We start from the raw sequence: 26,415 nt of genomic DNA on the forward strand, positions 1-26,415 counted from the left end.
AGACCTTTCTGCCTGCAATCCAGCTAACTTGGTCAATAAAGCCTAAGGGCTTTAGCTCTGATTCCTACAGTTGAAGACAATTGCCTTGGCATGGGGAACTTGGGAAGGCTGTGGAGGCCCCTTTTTTTTTTTTTTTTTTTTTTGAGACGGAGTCTCGCTCTGTCGCCCAGGCTGGAGTGCAGTGGCCGGATCTCAGCTCACTGCAAGCTCTGCCTCCCGGATTTACGCCATTCTCCTGCCTCAGCCTCCCCAGTAGCTGGGACTACAGGCGCCGGCCACCTCGCCCGGCTAGTTTTTTGTATTTTTTTAGTAGAGACGGGGTTTCACCGGGTTAGCCAGGATGGTCTCGATCTCCTGACCTCGTGATCCACCCGTCTCGGCCTCCCAAAGTGCTGGGATTACAGGCTTGAGCCACTGTGCCTGGCCAAGGCCCCTTCTCTTAAAACCAGAGAATGGCCTCCTCTTTCTGGGTTGCACATGGTACGCCCTTACAGCACAAATATCCTTGGATTCTCACTGGTGTCTAGTTATTCTACAACTCTATTCAGAGTTCTCCGTCTGTTCGGCACACACCATTTATCAAGGGCACCTTGCCTGCGGCATTCTGTGGCCAGGGCAGAAATGCAGTCAGCCTTGCCATTCTGGAGGAGTCCCTTGGAGAATTCCAGGTCTGGAATTCGGAGATGTTTGTGCAAGCTTCTGCTCTCTCCCAAGCACCTTTCCATGTGGAGTGATGCACTTCCTGTGCCTCACTTCTTTCTAGAAGTAAACTGCCCACTAGCAAAGTTTTCTTTCTGCTGGTCACTGCTATCCAGTGACCAGGCTGCGCTAAGCTGTGTACGCCTGGCGGACTGCTGGGCTGCTGGGGCTCACTCAACTAGGGTGGCGGGCATAACTCGTCCCACACCACAGATTCCCAGTTGACATCATTCATAGCTGATTGTTAGCAAAGTAATGACTTGCTACATGTCATGGCCAGCCAAGGTCGGCCTTAGGAAACCAAACAGGAGCTGTTAAATCTGGAAATGCCAGGGCTTTACTGTGGGATACCCGGTTCCTGCACCTGAATGATGAGGCTAAGAGGATGAGAAAACATAATATTAAATAGTCCCAAAGATATTTAGGTCCCTTTTCCTCTCTGGGCCTCAGGTCTTCCACCAGTAAAATAAGGAAGATGAACTAGACCACTAAGCCTGCTTGCAGCTCACTCTAGTGAGTGTGTCCAGTAGGGTGTGTTCAGGGGTGAGTCAAGGAATACTTCCTGTAGGAGATAAGTCTTGAGGCAAGAGAAGAGAGATCTGTTATGAAAGATCAACAAGAGTGATCAACAAGAGTGAAAGTCCAAATTAGCTGGGCATGGTGGTGGGCGCCTGTAATCCCAGCTATTCAGGAGGCTGAGGCAGGAGAATCACTTGAACCCAGGAGGCAGAGGTTGTAGTGAGCCGAGATGGCACCACGGCACTCCAGCCTGGGCAACAGAGCGAGACTACAGTGTCAAAAACAAAACAAAACAAAAAACAAACAACGACAACAACAAAAACAAAGAGTGAAAGTACAAAAGGCCAGGTTAAGCCAGTAAGATACTGGGAGTGAGCTGATGGACTGCCAGAGGAGAGGAAAGCATGATACTAATATTATGGAGCTGTCAGTGATAAGGAAATTGCCAACATGGGGTGGGAATATCAGTGCCAACCTCTGGGATTTGGACCTACTCCCAAAGACAGTGGGAGCCATGGCAGGTCCTAGAACAGCGAAGTGACTTCATGAGTGGTTCTTCTCTCTCTCAGGTGCAGACACGCAGTGCTGATGAGCCCATGACTACCTTTGTCTTATGCAATGAATGTGGCAATCGCTGGAAGGTCTGTTTGTTTATATATTTCCCCCTTCCCTGTCATCCACATACCTTGCCCGCATAAGGCGTAGTATACCCACATCCCAGAAGGGGCCTTGTGCATGGCAGCGCTTGCCAGCCTGCACAGAGTAGGCCTGCAGAGCCAGAGAGAGTGGCAGACTGCTGCTGGGGAGATGGGAAGAGAACACACAGGCATGTTTTCATTTTAGAAGAGCACCAAGCTGGGGTGGGGGCAGCAGCCCACATTTTATCACAGGATGAGCAAGTCTGTCATTCGAGCACAGATGGAATCGGCTTCCTGAGATCCACAGAGGAGAGGAAAAACATTCTGCACTTGGACCACGCCTCTATGGAAAGTGCTTCCACAGATGGTATTTCCTTTGAACCTGGCCACAGCCGGGGATGGGAAACAGGAAGGCTGAGCCCTGTCAGAAAGGAGTTGACCCTAAATCCCACCAGGTCATCCTTCCCTCCTAAGGAAGCTCTGGAAGTCTTACATTACCCAAGTCTGTAACTCAGACCGCCCCAGCTTCTGCAAAGGCAGAAGTGTTGTTTTCAGGCATGGGAGCCAAGCAAAGACTCCTCCCAGAGTGCTCCTTCCTGCCAAGTCTCCTGAAGGAACAGAGTGTGGTCACGTGACTAATGTCAGTTTCCAACTGCTCTCCGACTTGTATGTGCACCATGTGATGTCTGGGCCAGCAGGCAGGCTACAGGTGCTCCAGAAGTTCTAAGGTACTTAGCAAGGAGTACAAGACAAGTCAGGATCCCTGGCTTCAGGTGCCATTCTGTGCTACTCACCCTGAGCGTGTTACTCACCTCCTCGAGCGAAAGAGGAATAAGAATGCCTTTGTCCCAGGGTTGATGATGTGAGGATCATTTTGACATGAGGATTATTACGTATGCATAAACACTTTGCAAACAACTACAAGAATTGTTCCTTTATAATGTTATTCTTACTTTCAGACAGGGAAATTGAAATACAGAAATAGTTAATAAGCATAAAGCCACAGTTTGGAGCACTGAAAGCCGATGCTCCAACTTCCTGATCAATTCTTTTTCTTACTAAGGACCTCAGTAGTCCTTACTGGGGCCTCATTAGAACTGCCATATTTTTAAAGGTAAAAACCAGATGATTATGTATTTTTTCTTTTTTCACTTATTGAGCACTTAGGGATGGGGTCAGTATAGTGGCCTACTGGTTTAGAGCATGGGATTTGGCATCAGGCTCGAATCCTAGCTTTACCCCTTACAAAGTGACTTAGCTCAGTGACTTGAACTCACTAAGCCTGGATTTCCTCATCTATAAAATGAGGGTATTCATATCTAGCCCACAGAGCTGTTTTGAGGATTAGAGAAGGTAACACATGTAAAGCATTAACAGGGCCTTGAGAGCTCATATGGCATCTTTGTCAAATTAGGAAAAGGTGTCCCTTCCTCCAGGTGACACAGCCTTATGCCAGGGTACAGAGCAAATAGAGCAGGGGCTAAGTTTCAGCCTCAGCTTGCCCCTTTGGCCAGGCTCTTTTGTGCAGTCAACAAATTATACAACCATACCAAAAAAAAAAAGGCCCTGAGCACAGACATACCTGGTACATAAAACCACTATTCTTACTATTTTGGGTATGTCATCTATTAGTATTATGGGAGTTTGAGCAACTCGCTTAACCTCTCTGATCTGCTTCCTTACCTGTAAAATGGGAGTGATAGGCCGGGCATAGTGGCTCATACCTGTAATCCCAGCACTTGGGGAGGCCAGTGGATCACCTAAGGTAAGGAGTTTGAGACCAGCCCGACCAACATGGAGAAACTCTGTCTCTACTAAAAATACAAAATTAGCCAAGTGTGGTGACACACGCCTGTAATCCCAGCTACTCGGGAGGCTGAGGCAGGAGAGTCGCTTGAACTTGGGAGGCAGAGGTTATGGTGAGCCAAGATCTTGCCACTGCACTCCAACCTGGGTGACAAGTGAAACTCCGTCTCAGAAAAAAAAAAAATTGGGAGTGGTATTAGCGCCTACCTCACAGAGTGATTGTAAGGGGGAAATGAGTTAATACATGTTAATACTGCCTAGCACAGAGTAAATGCTCAATAAATGTAGCTCTTGTGATTTTGTTACTGTTAGAGAAAGGACATTCTGAATGCTCTAAATCCAGCTCCTCCTCCTTGATTCCTCCTGGTTGGAGGGACAGGATCCACTAGAGGTAACAACTACAGGCTTCTGAACACACTTCCAGATGGTCTCTGTTACCACGTGGGAGACTGAAAGTCTAACCAAGTTAGTAGTAGACTGTTAGACTACTAACAGTCTAACCTGTTAGTAGTCATCCCAGTGATGTTCTTGATCATAAATTGAGAGCTCAGCACATTCCTGGCACCGAATCGCCATTCATTTATTACCTGATATCATTCTCACATTCACCAGCATTATCAGCTCATTTTACAGGTGAGTAGTATGTTCAAGATCACACAGCTAATAATGGCAGAGCTGGGCTTTGGACTCTAGTCTGTGTGGCTCCAGACACCACCTTCTTTTTCATATTCCCCCACAGCCTCCTTGGAGGATGCTGAGAAACCTTTCAAATTTTGTTGCCTTTCTGGTTTTGTAGTTCTGCTGATGGAACAGCCAGGACCACCATGAACAAGGTGAGGAAGAACAAAGAGGAAGCGCTGAACTGTCTGAACTGGAGAAGCAATAAAAATTAAAGTGAAGGAAGATACTGAACTCTGAGTGGGGTGGTATTAGTTGAAGGAAGAATTCTCTTGCAAATTAATAATCGGTCATTAGAAACAATTGGTTAAGTGGGGAGCCTAATTGGAGTATGATGCTGAGAATCTTATTGATGAACCTCTTGTAGAAACTGCAGAGGACCAGGCACAGTGGCTCATGGCTGTAATATGCAAACTCCTGGAGACTGAGGTGGGAGAATCACTTGACCCCAGAAGTTTGAGTCCAGCCCGGGCAACATAGCAAGACCCCATCTCTACAAAAATAAAAGAAAAAGAAAAAATAAAACTGCAGCACGTTAGACCTGAGGTGTCGTATCTTTGACAGTAGGCTGGCAGACCTTTGCTTTGAGTTCCTTCTCTCCCATCTGAATCTCCCAGCCTTTTTCTGAATTGAAAAATGCCAGATCAACACAAAGCTCACCCGCTCCCCGACTTCAGAGTCACACGTGCAGAACAGCTGATACACCGTTTGGCTTCAGCAGATATTACTTCCATACTATGTACTAGGTTGCAGCAAAAGTAATTGCGGTTTTTGCAATTACTTTTGCAGTAACCTAATAGAAATATTTCTTCCCTACTCTTTCCTCATCTCTTCCCAAACTCTTTGCTATTCCCTGTTCACAGCTGGCTGTGGGGGCTTTTGAGGACTCCAGATCATATCCCTCTAGGCAGGGAACAAATCCTCTTGAGCTGGGCTTTCTGAGTGAAGATTACAGCAGCACTCTGACTTCCATGGCCCCTTGAAAGTCCTGAGCCTCAGAACCCACCCAGGCCCTAGCAATGTGTCCCTCACAACTCCATCTGTGACCTGAGCTTCACAAGACATCTGCAGAGCACAGAGACTTTGCCATGCTTCTCCCATGATAATTATTGACTTGCTTTTTTTGTTTTTGTTTTTCTTTTTTAGAGGCTGGAATGTGTGATCTCGGCTCACTGTAATTTCCACCTCCTAGGTTCAAGCAATTCTCCTGTCTTAGCCTCCTGAGTAGCTGGGACTACAGGCATGAGCCATTAACCCTGGCTAATTTTTTATATTTTTAGTAGAGACGGGTTTTTGCCCTGATGGCCAGGCTAGTCTCGAATTCCTGGGCTCAAGTGATCCACCCTCCTCGGCCTCCCAAAGTGGTGGGATTACAGGTGTGAGCCACCATGCCTGGCCTTGGCTTGCTTTTGATGCTGACAGGAACTTTCGGTAAAGCTAGAAACTTCTAGAAAAGCCTTGAGGAAGCTGTTGGGGCAACTACAACCCAAGTTCCTCATATACCCTGGACATCATTTACTTTAGAATTGGTTACTGTCTTCTTCCTTCCATCCATAAGTGCCTTCTCCTGTAGATGAAGCCGGGAAATAAACTAGGTACAGGAGTCTTCCACTGTCTTTGACTTTTATTTATTTATTTCTATTTATTTATTTATTTATTTTTGAGATAGGGTCTCTCTCTGTCGCCCAGACTGGAGTGCAGTGGCACAATCTTGGCTCACCGCAACCTCCGCCTCCCAGGTTCAAGCGATTCTCCTGCCTCAGTCTCCTGAGTAGCTGGGATTACAGGCGCGCACCATTACCACCAGTTAGTTTTTGTATTTTTATTACAGACAGGGTTTCACCATGTTGGCCAGGCTAGTCTTGAATTCCTGACCTCAAATGATCCACCCACTTTGGCCTCCCAGAGTTCTGGGGTTTAGCCACTGTGCCCGGCTTCATCTTTGACATTTTTGTTTCTGTTTGAGACGGAGTTTCTTGTTGCCTAGGTTGGGGTGAAATGGCATGATCTTGGCCCACTGTACTCTCCGCCTCCTAGGTTCAAGCGATTCTCCTGCCTCAGCCTCCTGAGTAGCTGGGATTACAGGCCCCCGCCACCACACCTGGCTAATTTTTTTTTTTTTTTTTTTTTTTTTTTTTTTTTGTATTTTTAGTAGAGACGGGGTTTCACCATGTTGGCCAGGCTGGTCTCGAACTCCTGACCTCAGGTAATCCACCCACCTTGGCCTCCCAAAGTGCTGGGATTACAGACGTGAGCCACTGCACCTGGTCTGTCTCTGAGTTTTAAACAGTTAGATTTGGGATGAATCCCTTCCTTGGAAAGATGGAAAATCCTCTCACAGATGATACAACACGAAGAGCTCATAAATGGCAGAGCCAGGACAGAGAGCCAGGCCTTCTGCTTGCTGTCATTGTGCTATAAGACATCCAGAGCTGGCCGGGCGCAGTGGCTCAAGCCTGTAATCCCAGCACTTTGGGAGGCCGAGACGGGTGGATCACGAGGTCAGGAGATCGAGACCATCCTGGCTAACCCGGTGAAACCCTGTCTCTACTAAAATAAAATAGCAAAAAACTAGCTGGGCATGGTGGCGGGCGCCTGTAGTCCCAGCTACTCGGGAGGCTGAGGCAGGAGAATGGCGTAAACCAGGGAGGCGGAGCTTGCAGTGAGCCGAGATCGCGCCACTGGGCGACAGAGCGAGACTCTGTCTCAAAAAAAAAAAAAGAGATCCAGAGCTATACACAGCGATCAGCCCCTACCTTCCAGGAAGTCACAACCTGGCAGGGAAAGAAACCATAGGCACAGATTTCCACACCAGATGGGATGCGATAGATGCCACATACATCTGAGGGACCAATATTATCCACAGACGTGCAGGGGGATGTTGCTTAGAAACCCAGATGTTTCTTAAACTTTAATACAGGTGAGAATTCACTGGGGATTGTACTGAAATGCAGATTCCAATTCAATGGGTCTGGGGTGGGCCTTGAGATTGTTCATTTCTTTCTTTCCTTTCTCTCTTTTTTTTTTTTTTTTTTAAGACAGGGTCTCACTCTGTTGCCCAGACTCCAGACTGGAGTGCAGTAATGCCATCATGGCTCACTGTGGACTTGACCTCCTAGGGTCAGGCGATCCTTCCACCTCAGCCTCTGGAGTATCTGGGGCTACAGGCGTGCACCACCACACCTGGCTAATTTTTTATTTTTTATAGAGATGGGGTCTCCCTATGTAGTCGAGGCTGGTCTCAAACTCCTGGGCTCAAGCAATCCTCCTGCCTCAGCCTCTCAAAGTGCTGGGATTACAGGCATGAGCCACCGCACGCAGCTGATTTTTCATTTCTAACCCAATGCAGCTGGTCCACAGACCACACTTTGAGTAGGCAGGCCTTAGATGTCCAGATTTTTCTCTGTATTATCTAATCCTCCATCCAAATGTCTAGAAACCAAAAGCAGAACAAAAAGCAACCACTGTCAATTTAATAAGTCCAATAAAGGTTACTTTTGGGTGAGTTTTGTTTTGTTTTGTTTTGAGACAGAGTCTTGCTCTGCTGCCCGGGCTGGAGTGCTCTGTCACCCAGGCTGGCGTGATCTCGGCTCACTGCAACCTCCATCTCCCGGGTTCAAGAGATTCTCCTGCCTCAGCCTCCCAAGTACTGGAACCCCAGTACTGGAACCACCACACCCGGCTAATTTTTGTACTTTTAATAGAGATGGGGTTTCACCATGTTGGTCAGGCTGGTCTCAAACTCCTGACCTCAGGGGATCTGCCCGCCTCGGCCTCCCAAAGTGCTGGGATTACTGGCATGAACCACCACGCCTGGCCTTGAGTGAGGCTTTTTTTTTTTTTTTTTTTTTTTTTTTTTTTTGAGACAGAGTCTTGCACTGTCGCCCAGGCTGGAGTGTAGGGGCGCTATATCGGCTCACTGCAACCTCCACCTCCCGGGTTCAAGCAATTTTCCTGCCTCAGCCTCCCAGACAGCTGAGATTACAGGCGCCTGCCACCACGCCTGGCTAATTTTTTTTTTTTTTTTTTTTTTTTTTTGTATTTTTAGTAGAAATGGGGTTTCACCATGTTGGTCAGGCTGGTCTCAAACTCCTGAACTCATGATCTGCCCGCCTCAGCCTCCCAAAGTGCTGGGATTACAGGTGTAAGCCACCGCGCCCAGCCAACCTTGGGTGAGTTTTTTAAACGCGGCACCTTGGGGCGATTTTCAGTAGTCACAATCTAAATATCCATTGTGTTTCCTGTGTCATAGCATAGGGATTTAGAGCATAGAAAAAAAAAAAAGAGAAAGAAAACTGATCTTCACCCTCAATAACCTTACTATTTACAAAGGAGATGAGTCAGATTAAACAGCAAAAGAACAAGTCAGCTCAAGTCCACACATCTATACAGTATACATTCACATTCACAAAAGGACACAAAAGAGTATGAACAGGCTACAGACTGTCATCAGCAGGCGGCAAAACCCTCCCTGCAGGCCTTCCCGTGTCCACTCTGGATCCACTCCAATTCATGCTCTCCATGACAACTGACCGGAACTGGCTTTTCCACATTGTAAAACTGATCCTTACAGTCTCCCACTCTACACTCCCATTTAAAACCCTCCTCCCCCCCTCCCCCCACCACTGCTCTTGGCAAGGTCTACAAGGCCCTGCAGGGCGGGCCTGTGCCTCGCCCGCCCCCGCACTTTGTGCTGCAATCACACTGGCCTTCTCTCAGTTCTTCACGACATGCTGTGCTCCTCCTTGTCACAGTCTTTCCACACGCTGTTGGCTGGAACACATGGTTTAACCCCATCTCCTTCATAACCAAAGATGAAGAAGGTGCGAACTACAAGCGAGTTAGCATTCACTTCTGCCACCCAGGAGGGCTTCCGAGGGGAGGGGAGGTGGTTACCGTATGGGAGGAAAAAGACAAGGTCAAGTGAGGCGAAACAGGCAACATGCTTGGAATGAAAGAGCTCACCAGAATGTTATGGCCAAAAGAACTTGAAAATAGGCTGGGTGCGGTGGCTCATGCCTATAATCCCAGCACTTTAGGAGTCCAAGGTGGGCAGATCACTTGAGGTCAGGAGTTCGACACCAGCCTGGGCAACATGGTGAAACCCCATCCCTATTAAAAATACAAGGAAAAAAAAAAAAAGCTGGCCAAGATGGCGCATGCCCGTAATCCCAGCTACTCTGGAGGCTGAGGCAGGAGAATCACTTGAACCCAGGAGGCAGAGGTTGCAGTGAGCCGAGATTGCCACTGCACTCCAACCTGGGTGACAAGAGCGAGACTCCACCTCAAAAAAAAAAAAAAAAAAAAAAAAAGAACTTGAAAATGGAAGAATGGAAGATGGTTCAAGATCCTATGGCCAATTTGGGTGTCTTCAAAAGGTTCCAGGAACCTCAAATACGTACAGGATGAGAAGTCTTTCTTAGTATTTTCATCTAGACTACCAAATCTCTCATTAGCCCCGGTTTTTCTTTAGTTCAAGACTTACATTGCCAAATGCCTATTTGGATACCTCCTCGCAAGCACCCCACGGACCCTCTCAATACTATAATACAGTTAATCTGAAACTGAACTCACATCTCTGTTTTTTAATTTAAAAATAATTTTTTTTGAGATAGGGTCTCATCCTGTCACCCAGGCTGGAATGCAGTGGTGCAATCACAGCTCACCGAAGCCTTGATGTTTCAGGATCAAGTGATCCTCCCACCTTTGCCTCCCAAGTAGCTAGAACCACAGGTGTACACCACCACCCCGGCTAATTTTTTTTATTTGTAGAGATGATATCTCACTGTGTTTTCCAGGCTGGTCTCGAACTCCTGTGCTTGAGTGATCCTCCCACCTCAGCCTCCCAAAGTGCTGGGATTACAGGTGTGAGCCACCATACCCCGCCATTTTGTTTGTTTGTTTTTTGAGAGACAGGGTCTCACTCTGTTGCCTGGGCTAGAGTGCAGTGGTGTGATCATAGCTCACTGCAGTCTTGAACTCCTAGGCTTAAGTGATCCTCCCACCTCAGCTTCCTGAGTAGCTGGGACTACAGGCACATGCTACCACATCTGGCTAATTTTTTTTTTTTTCTTTTGTCAGGCGCCGTGGCTCATGCCTGTAATCCCAGCTCTTTGGGAGGCCGAGGTGGGCAGATCACCTGAGGTCAGGAGTTTGAGACCAGCCTGGCCAACATGTACTAAACATCTACTAAAAATACAAAAATTACCCAGATACAGTGGCGCATGCCTGTAATCCCAGCTACTCAGAAGGCTGAGGCACGAGAATCGCTTGAACCTGGCAGGTGGAGGTTGCAGTGAAGTGCCACTGCACTCCAGCCTGGGCGACAGAGTGAGACACTGTCTCAAAAAAAAAAAAAAAAATCTGTAGAGATGGGCACTCGGGGGGGTCTCCCTATGTTACCAAGCCTGGTCTCCAACTCCTGACCTCAAGCGATCCTCCCACCTGGGCCTCCCAAAGTGTTGAGATCACAGGTGTGAGCCACTGAGCCACTGAGCCACCGAGCCACTGCACCCCATGCATCTTTTCTTTCTTTGGTCCTCTCTTCTGTCTTTCCTATTTGTCAGCTAATTCATTCCTTAAAACCATCTGTGACCCTTTCCCCTTGTCCTCTTCACTTATTTCCCAATTCTAGAGTCTCTCCCTTCACCAACCCTTATCTCCATTCCCATCACTGTCATCATGGCCTTTCAGGTTTTCTTTTTTTTTTTTTTTTTTAGACGGAGTCTCGCTCTCGCCCAGGCTGGAGTGCAGTGGTGCGATCTCCACTCACTGCAAGCTCTGCCTCCCGGGTTCACGCCATTCTCCTGCCTCAGCCTCCTGAGTAGCTGGGACTACAGGTGCCCGCCATCACGCTTGGCTAATTTTTTTTTTTTTGGTATATTTTTTGTTTTTTTTAGTAGAGACGGGGTTTCGCCGTGTTAGTCAAGATGGAGGTTTTCTTTTTTCTAGGACTGGTGCAAAGGTCTTCTACTGATCCCTCAACTCAGAGCACTATCTTCCCTGCATCTACCCTGCCTGGCTCTGAGCGTCATTCCCTGTCTTCAGCAGGTTCCACCAGCTATCAAAATTCAACTATTTGGTTTGATTTTCAAAGCTCTGTCTGCCCTCTGCCTTTTTTGGGGGAAGGGGGGGCGCCTAGAGGCTTTTATGTCTGACTGCGCCAATGGGCCCTTGCCCTCTGCTTGGCTTTGGTGGTTCATCGTCCACCCCTGCTGTCCCTTATGCTCCAGGCTAAAGGAGATATTTGCCTGTGTTTGAATACCCAGTGGGCCTTCTCATTTGTGACTGCCTGTATTGCTTCCTTTTCCCCAGCCTGATCCAAATCTTATCCATTCTTCAAGGCTCACCTCAGAGGCACATCTTCTTATGAGGTCTCTAATCCCCTAGCAACGCGAGACGGTTCCTTAGAACTCCCACAGCATCGAGAAATTCTCATAGCACACATTGCATTCAACCATCATGATGATGATGATGATTCCTTTAAAATTTCTGTATGACAGTGTGAGTAATATGTATTAATCACTGAGCATTTACTAGCTGAATATCTTGGGCACATTATACAATTTCTGCATGCTTCTAGTTTCATCGGTAAAACAGTGGTAATAACAGCTCCTAGCTCAGAGGATTGTTGTGAGGATTCATTTAGTTAATACAAACAGAGCAGCAGAGTCAGGCCTGACACATAGTGACTGATTAGTTGTTACTAATATTAGCTACGGTTGTTACTATGAATGCGGGGTAGCACTTTACATTGATTGCCTCAATGAGCCCTCTGACCTCATGAACTAGGTTACTATTATTATACTCTTTAAAAAATTGTAGTAAACTACACATAACATAAACCATCTTAGCAGTTTTTTAAAAATTTATTTTGAGACAGTCTCTGTCGCCCAGACAGGAGAGCAGTAGCGCAATCTCGGCTCATTACAACCTCTGCCTCTTGGGTTCAAGTGATTCTCGTGCCTCAGTCTTCTGAGTAGCTGAGATTACAGGTGCACACCACCGGGCCTAGCTAACTTTTGTATTTTTAGTAGAGATGGGGTTTCAACATGTTGGCCAGGCTGGTCTGGAACTCTCAGCTTCACGTGATCCACCCGCCTCGGCCTCCCAAAGTGCTCGGATTACAGGCATGTGCCACTGCGCCCAGTCCATCTTAATAATGTTTAACTATATAGCTCAGTAGGGTTAAGTACATTCATATTGTTATACAACCAGTCTCTAGAACTCTTCATCTTGCAAACTGAACCTTTACACTCCTTAAATAACTCATTTCCTCCTCCCCTCAAGCCCTGGAAAGCACTATTCTACTTTCTATGAATTTGTATTATTTTAGTCTTTACAGACTGAGAAAACCAAGGTTCTGAGAGTAATTTTTTTTTTTTTTTTTTTTTTGAGACGGAATACGGAATCTCACTCTGTCGTCCAGGCTGGAGTACAGTGGCACAATCTTGCCTCACTGCAACCTCCACCTCCCGGGTTCAAGTAATTCTCCTGTCTCAGTCTCCTGAGTAGCTGGGATTACAGGCCCACGCCACCATACCCAGTTAATTTTTGTATTTTTAGTAGATACAGGTTTCACCATGTTGGTCAGGCTTGTCTCGAACTCCCGACTTCATGATCCGCCCACCTCGGCCTCCCAAAGTGCTAAGATTACAGGTGTGAGTCAAATAATTTGTTTCTAGAGAAAGAACCTGGATTTGAACCCAGAGCCCAGGTCATGCTTTAAGCCACTTTGCAATATGTTCACCTCACAGAACATGTGTGATGTGTTTTCCCTGCCCCATAATAGTGATGGCCATGGTATGCCAAGGCCCTCCTCTGTACCATTCTCACATTTAGTCCATGCAGCAGCCCTGCAGTCGTTGTGAGGGGTGGTGTCCTATTTCCCAGCTCAGTAGCTGGTATAGAATCGGGTTCAGTGAGTATGGGTCTGTTTGACATCTTTAAGTAGGCGCCTTTAAATAATACTAAATAAGTTTGTATTGCATTTTTAATGCAATTGTCTATATTTAATGCAATTGTCTATATATTAATGCAATTGTCTATATACTTGGAAAATATTGATTCTTTTTGGAGAAAACCAGTTGAAATGTATGAGGTCATAGCTTCCCAATCATCTCTACTTCCCCCTCCTCTGCAGAGTCAATCTGCTCTCCTCACCCCAGGCCAGTCCCCGGGCCGCCCCCCCATCTTTACCTCATCACTAGCATTGCAACTCACAGCCAAAGGCAGAGACAAACAGGCAGACAGGCAAGGGGACTAGGAGATTCTCCGTGCTCTGCTTCCTCCCCCTGCTGCTCCACCCCCACACTATTCCCTCTAGCCAAAACCAATCCTGACCAGCCTGGAACATGCTCTGGCCTTTCACGCCTCCGTGCCTTCGCACATGCTGTTCTTGAAGACTGGAATGCTTTCCCTCCCACCTTCTCCACCTCCGAACTCCTACAGTCTTACCAGCTCAGATGTCACCTCCTCTGTGAAGCCTCCCCGCCCCGCTCCCCGCCAGCTAGGAATCCACCCCCTCCTGGGTACAGACAGCACACCCCTTATTATAGCACTTGGACTGCAATGGCTGTTTGCAAGTCAGTGTGTCCCCCATGTCCCCAACTCCTTGTGCAGTGATGAGCCTTTATGCAGCCCAGGTCACTTTGATTTTCTGAGGTGCCTATCTGTCTGAAAATGAAAAGACGACAAAACAGGATGACATACATGAAGGCAGGTTTTAAAATGTTTAACAAATTAATGTTAAATACTATGACAATTGTGCTGCTCACAAGATAATTATAAAATTTATTAAAATATAAGAACTTAGAGTGCTCCACAGGCACAGTGGCCTGGTAATAGAGTACAGGTTTAAGGATATACAAGGAGGGTCTTTGATCCCATCAGCCAGTGGAGCCGACATAATGTATAACCTTACTTAGAGATAAGGTCGAAAGCCTAAATTGGAGACCCTGGCCAAATGGCTCTTCTGGCCTCTTTCCCAGTGATGACAGGCTGTCCTGCTGCCTCTGCACATAGTAGGTACTCATTGTTTGCTGAATCATGGGAACGAATACAGCTTTCCAATTTGGTTACCGAAAACCCACATACAGTAAGTATTCCCAAGAAACACTGCAGTCTAGAACAATGGGGCAGGAAGCCACCTCCTCCTCCAATGACCCCAACCCTGAGTCCAGCTGAAGGCTGCAACAGGAAGCCCCTCGGCCACTGTCCTTCCACTCCCTCTTCCCCACTGCCCCCAGGGGCTCCAGATGCAGTCATGCTTTCCATCCGCTCCCAGCCTCTCTTCTCTTTCCAACCTCTAGAGGGTCTCAGGTGAAGAAAGAAAAAAGCACTTACAGAAGGAGGCAGGCAGCCAAGCTGAGCCCAGAGAGCCGTCCTGGGCGCCACCCCGCCCCCGCCCCCGCCCCGCAGGCCTGAGGAATAAAAGAAACAGCAAGAAGACAAAGAAGGGCTTAAAGCACTGGGGCAAAGGGGTGGGAGGAAGGCCTAAGGAAGTTTACAAAGCAATCTGTCAGAGAAGGGATGAAAAGGGAGCCCCGCTGGGCTGAGGGGCTCAAGCCCTCAGCTCACCTTAGGCCCAGTTAGAAACCTGCAATTACTTCAGCTAGTCAGAAAGACTCCCCTCCTCCTCGCTCCGAGAAGTGTGATTATTAACCTCTGAACCAGAAGTTTCCCTGAGCGTGAAGCCTCAACTTGCTGGGGTTTTGGCAGCCCCAAGTACCTATGCTCTACTAGGCTCAGCACACCGCTCAGTGGAGCCCACCAAACTGGCCCAACCTCTGTTGAGTCTGAATTTCTGGAAGAAACACAATGAGGATAAGGTCACCCACAGTTTCTCACAGCTATTGAGCCACTTTGATTCCCCAGATTTTCTGGGCTATCCAATATACCCACAAGCAGTTCTGGAAGTTTCCCTTACCACCAAAGCCAGGGTTCATAAAAAGTAACGGGTATCATCCAAGAGCGCACGCTCTGGAGCGCTTTAATCATCTCACCCACGCCTCACAACATCCTTAGGTATGATGGCCCTCATTTTAGAGAAAAGGAAATGGGCCTGGATTCAACGACTTTCCAAAGGATACACAGCCTGGATTCCGAACCAGGTCTGTCTGACCTTGAGGCCCAGGCTCTTTCCACTGGGGATACCGCCTCTCAGGAATCCTCCAGGATTCCATTTTATATGGTGCTCGGATCAATTTTATTTTTACAGCCAGTCTAATTTAGCAGTGGGGGGCTGTATACTAACTTTAGTGATATTAATGTTACTAAGTCTGGTAACCCACTACAATCGGATATTAATGTTACTAAGTCTGGTAACCCACTACAATTGGACCAGCCTCGGATCGATTTTAGATGAGGTAGGATGGTGTAATTCTGTGACATCTGAAGAATTCCTAGCCCCACAGTTGCGGGTGGAAAGAGAAGGAATGGGAAAGTCTGCATTATGGCTGGGTCGGGTCCTTCTAGTTCTTTTTAGACACTTGAGTAATTTAATCATAAATGGCCGGGCATTGGGAACAGGACACTCACTAATAAAAGCATGGCCTGGAGTTATGTTTGAAAAAAATTTCAAGTTCCTCAGTGGGTGGATCTATCTGCAAAACAAAAGAAAGGCCCCTTTCCCAGCCCAGGCAGAGAAGTCTCCTGTACAGTTAGAGACAACAGGCTTCCGGGCACGTAGCCAAGGTTCTGGGGATATTTATAACTTGAAGAGGGTGGGAGTCCCTAATAAGCTGCTATATTCTTTTTCCATCACTTCCCTCTCCAAGGCTACAGCGAACTCGGAGCTCTTCCCCACGCAGAATGCCTGCTTTCCTTAGTGCTGGACTTCCATTGTCTAATTTCCTCATACTGGCTGGGGAAAGGGAAAGCTGCGAGTCCTCCCGTTCCGAGGAACTCCAGCTGAATGCAGTTTAGTTGCTGGTGGTTTCTTGGCCAACCTCTGTGGTCTCAGGGATCTGCCTATGCGCCTGCGGTTTCTTTGAGCTGCCTGCGAGTCTGAGGCCTCGGGAATCTGAGTCTTTAGGATCAGCCTACGACATCTGGGTTTCGCCTGCAAGTCTACAGATTCGAGATCTGCCTGCGGGTCTGAGACCACCGGGACCTGCCAGTGCTAAAATCTTTCTGAACGCCAGGTCTGAGAGAACGCTGCGGCTCTGGGATCCGTTAGCGGTCTCAGGTTTTGGAGACGACGATCTAGTGGATCTTTTGCGCGACAGGAGGTAAGTCTGTTCGTCCCCCACTCGGGTTTTCGGCTTCCTACCTTCAACCGAACAGGGACTACTAACATCCTGAAGGCCCGCCCGGATCAGGGCCTCAGACGCCCAGGGTCCCTTCGGTGCGGGAGGCCGCCGGGAGCCCCTGTAGCAGACTACCCCTCGGGGACGATAAGCAGGGCCCGCCCCCGCCCAGGGGCCTGGCTATCTCCTCCTTACACGCCCTACACCGCCACCCGCTTCTGAGTTCCCCCAGGGTTTTCGCCTCCCCGCCAATGGACGCCACTCAGTTCGCCGCTCGAGGGGCGCCCTCTTGAGAAGGAGGCAGTCGCACGCCCCTACAGGGTTAAAGCGCCGGAGCCGAGACACCGCCAGGCTATGCTGCCGACCGCACTCCCGAGTCGCCCGGGCGGCGCGGGGCCTCTCGGGAGTTGTATTCCGCACGGAGCCGCGCGGCCGCAGGCGCTGCTGGGAGATGTAGTGCGTGGGCGGGGCTCAAAGTTCCAGCGCGGCCTCCGAGTCTCCCCTGGGGAGTGGGTGGCTGCCGCTTCCCTCTCCAGCCTGTGCTGTCAAGCAGGGGCTAATTCTAGCTCTGCTCAACACAGACCAGCGTATAAATTAGGCCTGACTTCGCAGAAAATAAGGCCCGACTCAAGAGAAGCTTCTAAGGACGTGAGGCGAAGCAGGGCAGCCTCCCTGGCTTAATCGTGCTGCAGTCTCCACGAGAAGAAAGCGAGAATACTCCGCCCTGACTGGGAGGACGTGCTTACTTCTTCACCCTTTTGTTCTTTTCCCTCCTCGGCTTTTGGCCTCTGGCTGGCTTTTGTACGCGGGAGTGGAACTCCAACTCCCGGCAGGCTATGGGGGCAGGCACAGGCGCACTAGAGGCTCCTGGCCACGCTGTGGGAGGCGGGCCTAGTGTTCCGCCTCTGATTGGTAGAGTGTTTCACGAACTTCGCTCGCTGATTGGCTGAGGCAGCTGCCGGAAAGGACCCGGCCTCGAGACGGCAGAGCGGAGGCGTTCCCTGGGCTGGGCTGAGCGCCTCCTCCTGGAAACAGCATCGGTCTAACCCCCGGCGCGGGAGGGACCCAGCCAGGGGGCTGTCCTAGTAGATTCCGGCATTGCCTCCACCCCGCTGTGGCGGAGACACAGAGGGCGGGTCGCGCTGGAGGGTCAGGGAGGAGAGTGACCCGGCCCTGGTCCAGGGCCCTCCCTGCACGCCTTGGGGCCAGAACTCCAGCCCTGGGGAGTGGGCAGGGCCTGTTTTCCGTGCCTCACACCCTGCTTTTCGCCTCCTTCAGCGCTGTCTGCTAGCTGCTTTTCCTGCTCTCTCTCCCTGGAGGCGAACCCTTGTGCTGGAGATGGCAGCCACCCTGCTCATGGCTGGGTCCCAGGTAAGCTGGGGGTGGCTTCTCGGACCTTGTCTTTTCTTACCCACCTCGCCCGGCGTTTCTCTGCTCTGCAAGTCCCTGTGGGAAATTCCCTGGGATTAGTAATTCGCTGGCTTCGATATTCTGCCTCCAGGGGCCTAGTACCAAGCCAGTATTGTCACCAAAAAGCATATATCGAACACCTGCTGTATGCCTTTAAATACTGGGGAGATAAAAGATGGACGAGATGGGCGCTACCTTTTGGCTCACAGTTCACAATCTATAGGGAGAAAGGCGGATCCACTTAAGCGTGGCACAACGTAATAAGTGCTCTATTTGCTGTAGGAACAAAGTGCTGTAGTGTGGGAATCACTCCCAAGAAGTGGGAGTGATTAAGTCTATCTGGGGTATCCGAGGGGAGTGGAGTCGTGCAGAGGGGTAGGGGGCATTGAAGAACAGTTTGTACTGGAGCGGGACCTTAAAAAGCAGTAGAATTTCACTAGTGTGAGAAGGATATTCCAGGAAAAGAGGGACATTATGAGTAAAGGTATGGAGCAATGCAAGTGCCAGATAGGTCCTGAGAAAAGCACAGCCAGAGGATAAAGTTCCTGAGTGGGGCAGGGATAGCTGGCCATGGGACCAGAACAATCAGCTCATAAATTGCTGCCTTTACCACGTCTCTTTTTTGCTTGAATATTTCTTCTTTGGACTCTATAGATCACATTTAATATCTTTTTCCTCCTGAATATTTCTAACTATGTTTCTAATTTCAAGAAGTCCTAAATACAGAATAGTAGGGAAGCGTTGTGTGATTTCAGGCACCTGTGACATTTGAAGATATGGCCATGTATCTCACCCGGGAGGAATGGAGACCTCTGGACCCTGCGCAAAGGGACCTTTACAGGGATGTTATGCAGGAGAATTACGGAAATGTTGTCTCACTAGGTAAGTAAGGAGTCTACCTTTCTTTGCCTCCACGTTTTTGAGATCATGTCAAAATGACTTAGTTATTTCAACGCAGCCTAGTGGTTTGATGTTTTAAAGCACTTAATTGCATATTGGCTTGACTTGAGTCCTCACGCGGATCTTCGAATGTGGGAACATCCAGGTCATATTGTCTAAAAAGAAAAAAACTGCTTCTGCACATTTTAGAAACATTCAGATATCTTGTGTCCTGAGTCATTTTCCAATCTCCAGCCTGTTTGTACAGATCACTGACCAAACAGGTCTGGCATAATAGTGCTTGCCAGAATATAAATGCCCCTATAAGTAGTGCTTTTACTCTAGGGTGCCAAAAAATGAGGGGATTCTAACCCAGGTTCATGGGAGGGCGAAAGCCACCTTTTTGTGTTTGTTTTGGCTTCAGAGCACTAGCTTTGACTCAAGTTCCTTAGCTGAGTAGGTTGCCATCTAGAAATGTTTCAGTGTTGATGATGATAGATTTCTAGTGTGTCAAATGCTGTTCCAGAAGAATGCTGAAATAGATCACAAATTCTATTCGAGAGGGCAGCTGATTTTTTTTTCACATGATCTGCAAGCCTGTCTTCTCTCTTTGCTGTACTTTGGTCTGGGTGTAACTAGAATAAACAGTATATTCTTGAGCTGAACGGTCTTTTGACTCACTCTGCCTCCTGTCAAGACTTGACAGACATTAGCAAGCGTGTGTGGGTCACTAGGTCATCTGCCACTCATTAGGACTAATCCTTTTTTTGAAATCTTTATTCCCATAGCCTTTCTCAGAACAAAAGGCAACTCTGAGGGCTTTCCTTTTTAACTTGAGCTTTCTCTGATATCCCTAGTTTCTTGAATCCTTTCTTTATAAAAGTAACTATAAATAGTTATCTACCCAGATCTATTGCAGTCTGTAACCCAAATATTCCACTTAATCCAACAAAAGCAAAAAATGACAATCATTTAAAAATGTGAATTTACATTTCTATAGTTTAGCCCCAAAAGCACTTGTTAGAAGCATGGAAGCACCAAAAAACTGGTTTTTTGCCCAAATAAGTTTGGGAATGGGAATGGGTTTAAAAATGATTACAAGACAACCTTTTTCTTTTCTTCTTTTTTTTTTTTTGAGATAGGATCTTGCTCTGTTGCCCAGGCTGGAGTGCAGTGGCATGATCACAACTCATTGCAGCCTTGACCTCCCAGGCCCAGGTCATCCTCCCATCTCAACTTCCTGAGTAGCTGGGATCACAGATGTGTACCACTTTGCCCAGCTAATTCTTTTTATTTTTTTTTAATTTTTTAATTAAAAAAGATTTTTTTCTGAGACAGAGTCTCCCTCTGTTGCCCTGACTGGAGTGCGGAGTTCAAGCGATTCTCCTGCCTCAGCCTCCCAAGTAGCTGGGATTACAGGCACATGCCACCATGCTCAGCTAATTTTTGTATTTTTAATAGAGACATGGTTTCACTGTGTTGGTCAGGCTGGTCTTGAACTCCTGACCTCAAGTGATCCACCCACCTCGGCCTCCGAAAGTGCTAGGATTACAGGCATGAGCCACCACCCCCAGCCTCTTTTTATTTTTAATAGAAGAGAGACCTCCCTGTGTTGCACAGGCTGGTCTCAAACTCCTAGGCTCAAGTGATCCTCCTGCATCAGCCTCCCAAAGTGCTGGGATTAGAGGCCTAAGCTACTGCATCTGGCCTTATAAGGCCTTTTTACCTTAGGATTCCTTAGAACCTTTAGTGTGTTATTAGGCATTGTGAATTTTGAAGGAAACGATATTGTATGTACCATTTACCAACCTAGTTTATTCATGAACCCTTTTCTCCTGAAATGCATACTTTCTTTCTGAAGAGTGTACTAAGAAACCCAATTTGGAGAACGCAGTGTCTGGTATAAAACTTCTTGTAGACAGTGGTTGTGTATTTTGATTTTCATTTGAAGACTGCATGTGAAATAGACAATGCCAAGAATGTTCTCAGCCAGACATCTTTTTTGCCTTCTTCAACCTTCCCACTTCTATGTTCATTAAAAGGTCACTGAAAAGTAGGAAGTGACATTTGTCAGTCACTTTTCTGTCAACTATGACATAGGTAAAGATTCATTTTTCTCCATGTTAACATAGTTGGTTCTGGCTGGGCACGGTGGCTCATGCCTGTAATCCCAGCAGTTTGGGAGGCCGAGACAGGCGGATCACCTGAGGTCAGGAGTTCAAGACCAGCCTGGCCAATGTGGTGAAACCCCGTCTCTACTAAAAATACAAAAAAATAGCTGGGTGTGGTTGTGGGCACCTCTAATCCCATCTACTCAGGAAGCTGAAGCAGGAGAATCGCTTGAACCCAGGAGGTGGAGGTTGCAGTGAGTGGAGATCGCACCATTGCACTCCAGCCTGGGCAACAAGAGTGAAACTCTGTCTCAAAAAACAAAACAAAACAAACAAACAAACAAAACAACCGTAGTGAGTTCTTAGTAAATATTTCATGATGCTACTAATGATGAAGGCTTGGCAAGTTAAAAAATACACACTCACAAAATATCTGGACTCTTGCCTTTTAGATATTCTAATTTAGAGTCTCATATTTTCTGCTTCCAGTTTTCTTTCAAAACACGGGGAATATATATAGTTTTCTTTTCTTTTTTTAAGAGGGTATCGTTCTGTCACCCAGACTGGTGTGCAGTGGCACAATCACAGCTTATTGCAGCCTTGAACTCCTGGGCTCAGGTGATTCTTTTACCTCAGCCTCCTGAGTAGCTGGAACTACAGTTGCATGCCACCACACCCACCTAATTTTTTAAATTTTTTGTAGAGATAGGGTCTCCCTATATTGCCCAGCCTGGTCTTGAACTCCTGGCCTGAAGTGATCCTCCTGACTTGGCCTCCTAAAGTGTTAGGATTACACACATGAGCCACGGCACCTGGCCTGTGTAGTTTTCTTAAGGAATCATTAATTACAGCGATACAGAACATGAATTTTGACAGACCTGAGTTTGAATACTGGCTTTACCATTTACTATGGCGTTGAACAAGTCAATTCACTTGTCTGGGTCTTGGATTTCTCATTAATGAAGTAGAAATAATCACAATTCCTGACCCTCAGAATAGCTGTGATAAAGAATATAGTAATTCATATAAATAATTTAGGCTGGGCACAGTGGCTCAGGAGTTCAAGACCAGCCTGACCAATATGGTGAAACCCTGTGTCTACTAAAAATAAAAAAATTAGCTGGGCGTGGTGGCATGCACCTGTAGTCCCAGCTACTAAAGAGGCTGAGACAGGAGAATTGCTTGAACCTGAGAGGCAGAGGTTGCAGTGAACCAAGATCACGCCACTGCACTCCAACCAGGGCAACAGAGTGCGACTCTGTCTCAAAAAAAAAAAAATTTAATATAGTGCCTGGCACATAATAGGTAATTTTTGTTCTTACTAGCCTTATTGTTTACTTTTTATTACAGATTTTGAGATCAGGAGTGAGAACGAGGTAAATCCCAAGCAAGAGATTAGTGAAGATGTACAATTTGGGACATCTGAAAGACCTGCTGAGAACGCTGAGGAAAATCCTGAAAGTGAAGAGGGCTTTGAAAGCGGAGATAGGTCAGAAAGACAATGGGGAGATTTAACAGCAGAAGAGTGGGTAAGCTATCCTCTCCAACAAGTCACCGATCTGCTTGTCCACAAAGAAGTCCACACAGGTATCCGCTATCATATATGTTCTCATTGTGGAAAGGCCTTCAGTCAGATCTCAGACCTTAATCGACATCAGAAGACCCACACTGGAGACAGACCCTATAAATGTTATGAATGTGGAAAGGGCTTCAGTCGCAGCTCACACCTTATTCAGCATCAAAGAACACATACTGGGGAGAGGCCTTATGACTGTAACGAGTGTGGGAAAAGTTTTGGAAGAAGTTCTCACCTGATTCAGCATCAGACAATCCACACTGGAGAGAAGCCTCACAAATGCAATGAGTGTGGAAAAAGTTTCTGCCGTCTCTCTCACCTAATCCAACACCAAAGGACCCACAGTGGGGAGAAACCCTATGAGTGTGAGGAGTGTGGGAAAAGCTTCAGCAGGAGCTCTCACCTAGCTCAGCACCAGAGGACCCACACGGGTGAGAAACCTTATGAGTGTAACGAATGTGGCCGAGGCTTCAGTGAGAGATCCGATCTCATCAAACACTATCGAGTCCACACGGGGGAGAGGCCCTACAAGTGTGATGAGTGTGGGAAGAATTTCAGTCAGAACTCCGACCTTGTGCGTCATCGCAGAGCCCACACGGGAGAGAAGCCGTACCACTGTAATGAATGTGGGGAGAATTTCAGCCGCATCTCACACTTGGTTCAGCACCAGAGAACTCACACTGGAGAGAAGCCATATGAATGCAACGCTTGTGGGAAAAGCTTCAGCCGGAGCTCTCATCTCATCACACACCAGAAAATTCACACTGGAGAGAAGCCTTATGAGTGTAATGAGTGTTGGCGAAGCTTTGGTGAAAGGTCAGATCTAATTAAGCATCAGAGAACCCACACAGGGGAGAAGCCCTATGAGTGTGTGCAGTGTGGAAAAGGTTTCACCCAGAGCTCCAACCTTATCACACATCAAAGAGTTCACACGGGAGAGAAGCCTTATGAATGTACTGAATGTGAGAAGAGTTTCAGCAGGAGCTCAGCTCTTATTAAACATAAGAGAGTTCATACAGACTAAGTCCTGTAATTATGATGGCTGAGAAATGATTCATTTGAAGATACAATTTTATTTGATATCAGTGAATGCCCTCAAGACTGAGCTGCTTTTATCATACTCTTGTAGTAGTTGTGGGCCACAATTTAAACCATCAGAGATGACAAGCCATTTGAAATTCTGACCCTCAGCTTTGGGAATGTTATCTCCTCCAAAATGGTGATTTTTATTCACTCAATGGGTTACTTCATTAAAATCAGCCCCACAAGTAACTGGAAAATGGAAGACCAGGGGACAAATGCTGGTGAACGCCCAGGCTTGGAAATGGAGTAAATCTTTCAATGTTATTTTCTCCCATCCTTGGCCCAAGGAACTATGCTAAGTGAAATGTGGGACTGTAATAGGGTGGTCATGGCTGCTTTGGAAAAAGGCAACTAGAGACTCTGCCTGAATTGCCACACCTATTCACACACCATAGTAGTTGGGCACACACATCTTCCCCTCCAAAGGGCTTTTTCCTTGAGTTGCTCATGCATTTGTATCTTTTCCATCTTCCTGAGGGCAAGATTTTGCACGATGAAGGCAATGATTGTAACTTTTCTCCTCACTGTTTCTAATTAGCTCATTTAAAACTTGCATCTTTGTGAAAGCTAACTGAAGATACAGTTGGAAAGGAAAAACAAGACACAGGTTTGGGGACCAAGAACCCATCAATGATGGTGACTTTAGCAGAAGATGCCCACAGTTATTACTGCCATTAATCAGATTTATGAATTTTCTTTGGGGATCACTATAGGGAACATTGCAGGGAAAATATCTTCAAGGAAAGATAAGGACCATCAGTGACAGTTAAGTTTAAGGAGCAAGTGGAATTGACTCCTTCAGGGAAGGAATCACAGAGTCCCTTCCCAAGGAATGTAGGTCGTTTCTGTGTTTTTCCCTCTCTAATCTTTAAGATTTGATAAGGGCCACATCCCAGTGTTTATCTTAGCTTGCATCAGGGCATGTGTATGTACAGTAATGTGTATTCCTGTGGTTTTTCTAATAGCAGAAACTGAATTTACAGAGACTTAGCATGTTCTTGGGTGATGTGAGTCATGTGACAGAAGTATAAACATAACTCCAATGTGAGAAATGTCCTTTTTTCATTATGAAAAAAATTTAAACACTAGTGCTTTAGTGTGCACTCTCCTGTAAGGTCTGTCTTTGTTCAGAGCTAAGCACTTGTTTGTATGTGTTTGTCAATTGTGGAAGATAATGACCAGACAAATAGGTCGATTGTCCTATTCTCAGAATGAATTATCTTCTATGGCAATGAAGAACTCTTTGGCTTAGAAGGAATTAACAAACCTCGGTAGGAATGTATTTCCATCCTCCCACCCTACAGATATAAGTGGTTAAAATAACAGTTCCCCCAATTTAAACCCAGTAGTGTCCGTTTTCCTAATCTCAGTCCAGGTAGGAATTAAGAAATATCTCAAATGTTGATGCTTATCCAAGCATGTTGGGGTGAAAGGGAATTGGTGCCCAGAAAATGGGACTGGAGTGAGGAATATCTTTTCTTTTGAGAGTACCCCCCGTTTATTTCTACTGTGCTTTATTGCTACTGTTCTTTATTGTGAATGTTGTAACATTTAAAAAATGTTTTTGCCATAGTTTTTTGGGACTCGGTGTTAAAGGAGCCAGTGGTCTCTCTTGGGTAGGGTATTATAATGAGTTATTGTGACCCACAGCTGTGTGGGACCATATCACTTGTTAGTAACACAACCTTTAAAGTAACCCATCTTCCAGTGGAGTTCCTTCATGTTGCCACTCCTTTTTAAGAACAAACTCAGGCAAGGAGCATTTTTTTTGTTCTTTACAAAATCTAGCAGACTGTGGGTATTCATATTTTAATTGTCGGGTGACACATGTTCTTGGTAACTAAACTCAAATATGTCTTTTCCCATATATGTTGCTGATGATTGTAATAAATGTCAAAGTTCTCCTGTTGCTTCTGTGAGCCACTATGGGTATCAGCTTGGGAGTGGCCATAGATGACAGCATTTCCATGACCTAACTGTATTTCACCCCCTTTTCCTTCCCTACTGTTCTTGCCCCACCCCAACCAGTTCCTGCTGCTGCTTTTGGCTTCTTAGAGGTGAAGGGCTCAAAACAAGGCTTCTAAGCACGCAGCTATCTCCGTACATGAACAATCTAGCTGGGAAACTGAAAGGACGAGGGCCACCCAAGCTGTCTCCTCTCTTTCTGCCAATTGTTGCCCGTTTGCTGTGTTGAACTTTGTGTAGAACTTACGCATCAGACTCCCTTCACTAATGCTTTTTGCATGCCTTCTGCTCCCCAGTCCCTGGCTGCCTCTGCACATCCCGTGAACACTTTGTGCCTGTTTTCTATGGTTGTGGAGAGTGAATGAACAAATCAGTATGTAGAACAGTTTTCCTCATGGTATTGGTCACAGTTATACTAGTGTTTGTATTATTCTAACTATATTCTATAATTAAAAGTATAATTTTTAAAGTCAGCAAACCTGAGAATTATTTTAGTAATCCAGCACTGATTCATATAATGGCTTTTCATCAGATTCATTAAAATCGGGCATGACTGTCTTTACTCTGATGCGTTTTGTACAGATGTACAGATATTTTACACAGATGTTCTTGTAGGAATTTAGGAGTGTAGTATCTTGAGCCCTATGGTTATTGCCATATCTTGGGAAGATGAAAAAACCCGAGTAGTTTTCTATGAAGGTTATGCTGGTGATAAAAGCCACATGGAAATATTTGGTATGGGTGACTCATTAGCTTTGGGGAAGAAAAAAAAAAATCCAAAAAGAAAAATGAGAGAAGGCCTT

The 26,415-nt window shown here is 46.7% G+C and overlaps 2 protein-coding genes across 7 annotated transcripts in view; both read left to right on the forward strand.

Moving 5' to 3' along the window:
- Positions 1 to 7,845, forward strand: part of TCEA3 (transcription elongation factor A3) — a 47,336-nt gene extending 39,491 nt beyond the window's left edge. For 3 of the 6 annotated variants that reach the window (XM_073007714.1, XM_073007710.1, XM_073007715.1), the window contains 2 exons: positions 1,788 to 1,859; positions 4,402 to 7,845. In XM_073007714.1, coding sequence (XP_072863815.1) covers positions 1,788 to 1,859; positions 4,402 to 4,458 — 129 coding nt within the window. In that variant the 3' untranslated portion in view covers positions 4,459 to 7,845. The remainder of the gene's footprint in view (positions 1 to 1,787; positions 1,860 to 4,401) is intronic. The other 3 variants (XM_073007711.1, XM_073007713.1, XM_073007712.1) reach the window with 3 other exon arrangements.
- Positions 7,846 to 14,418: 6,573 nt separating this feature from the next.
- On the forward strand, positions 14,419 to 26,081 carry ZNF436 (zinc finger protein 436). The gene is made up of 5 exons (XM_007980091.3): positions 14,419 to 14,436; positions 16,118 to 16,570; positions 17,867 to 17,959; positions 18,754 to 18,880; positions 22,339 to 26,081. The coding sequence occupies exons 3-5, from the start codon at positions 17,927 to 17,929 to the stop codon at positions 23,586 to 23,588; spliced, it is 1,410 nt and encodes a 469-aa protein (XP_007978282.1). The 5' UTR covers positions 14,419 to 14,436; positions 16,118 to 16,570; positions 17,867 to 17,926; the 3' UTR covers positions 23,589 to 26,081.
- The last annotated feature ends 334 nt before the right edge of the window (positions 26,082 to 26,415 follow it).

Source organism: Chlorocebus sabaeus, chromosome 20 (assembly GCF_047675955.1).
Source record: "Chlorocebus sabaeus isolate Y175 chromosome 20, mChlSab1.0.hap1, whole genome shotgun sequence".
NCBI classification, from domain to species: domain Eukaryota; kingdom Metazoa; phylum Chordata; class Mammalia; order Primates; family Cercopithecidae; genus Chlorocebus; species Chlorocebus sabaeus.

Bases quoted from the DNA above. Each gene is read 5' to 3' on its own strand.
- ZNF436 (XM_007980091.3), top strand. From the start codon at position 17,927: ATGGCAGCCACCCTGCTCATGGCTGGGTCCCAG. The intron at 17,960-18,753 runs GTAAGCTGGGGG...GTGTGATTTCAG, and splicing joins TGCTCATGGCTGGGTCCCAG to GCACCTGTGACATTTGAAGA. The intron at 18,881-22,338 runs GTAAGTAAGGAG...TTTTTATTACAG, and splicing joins CGGAAATGTTGTCTCACTAG to ATTTTGAGATCAGGAGTGAG.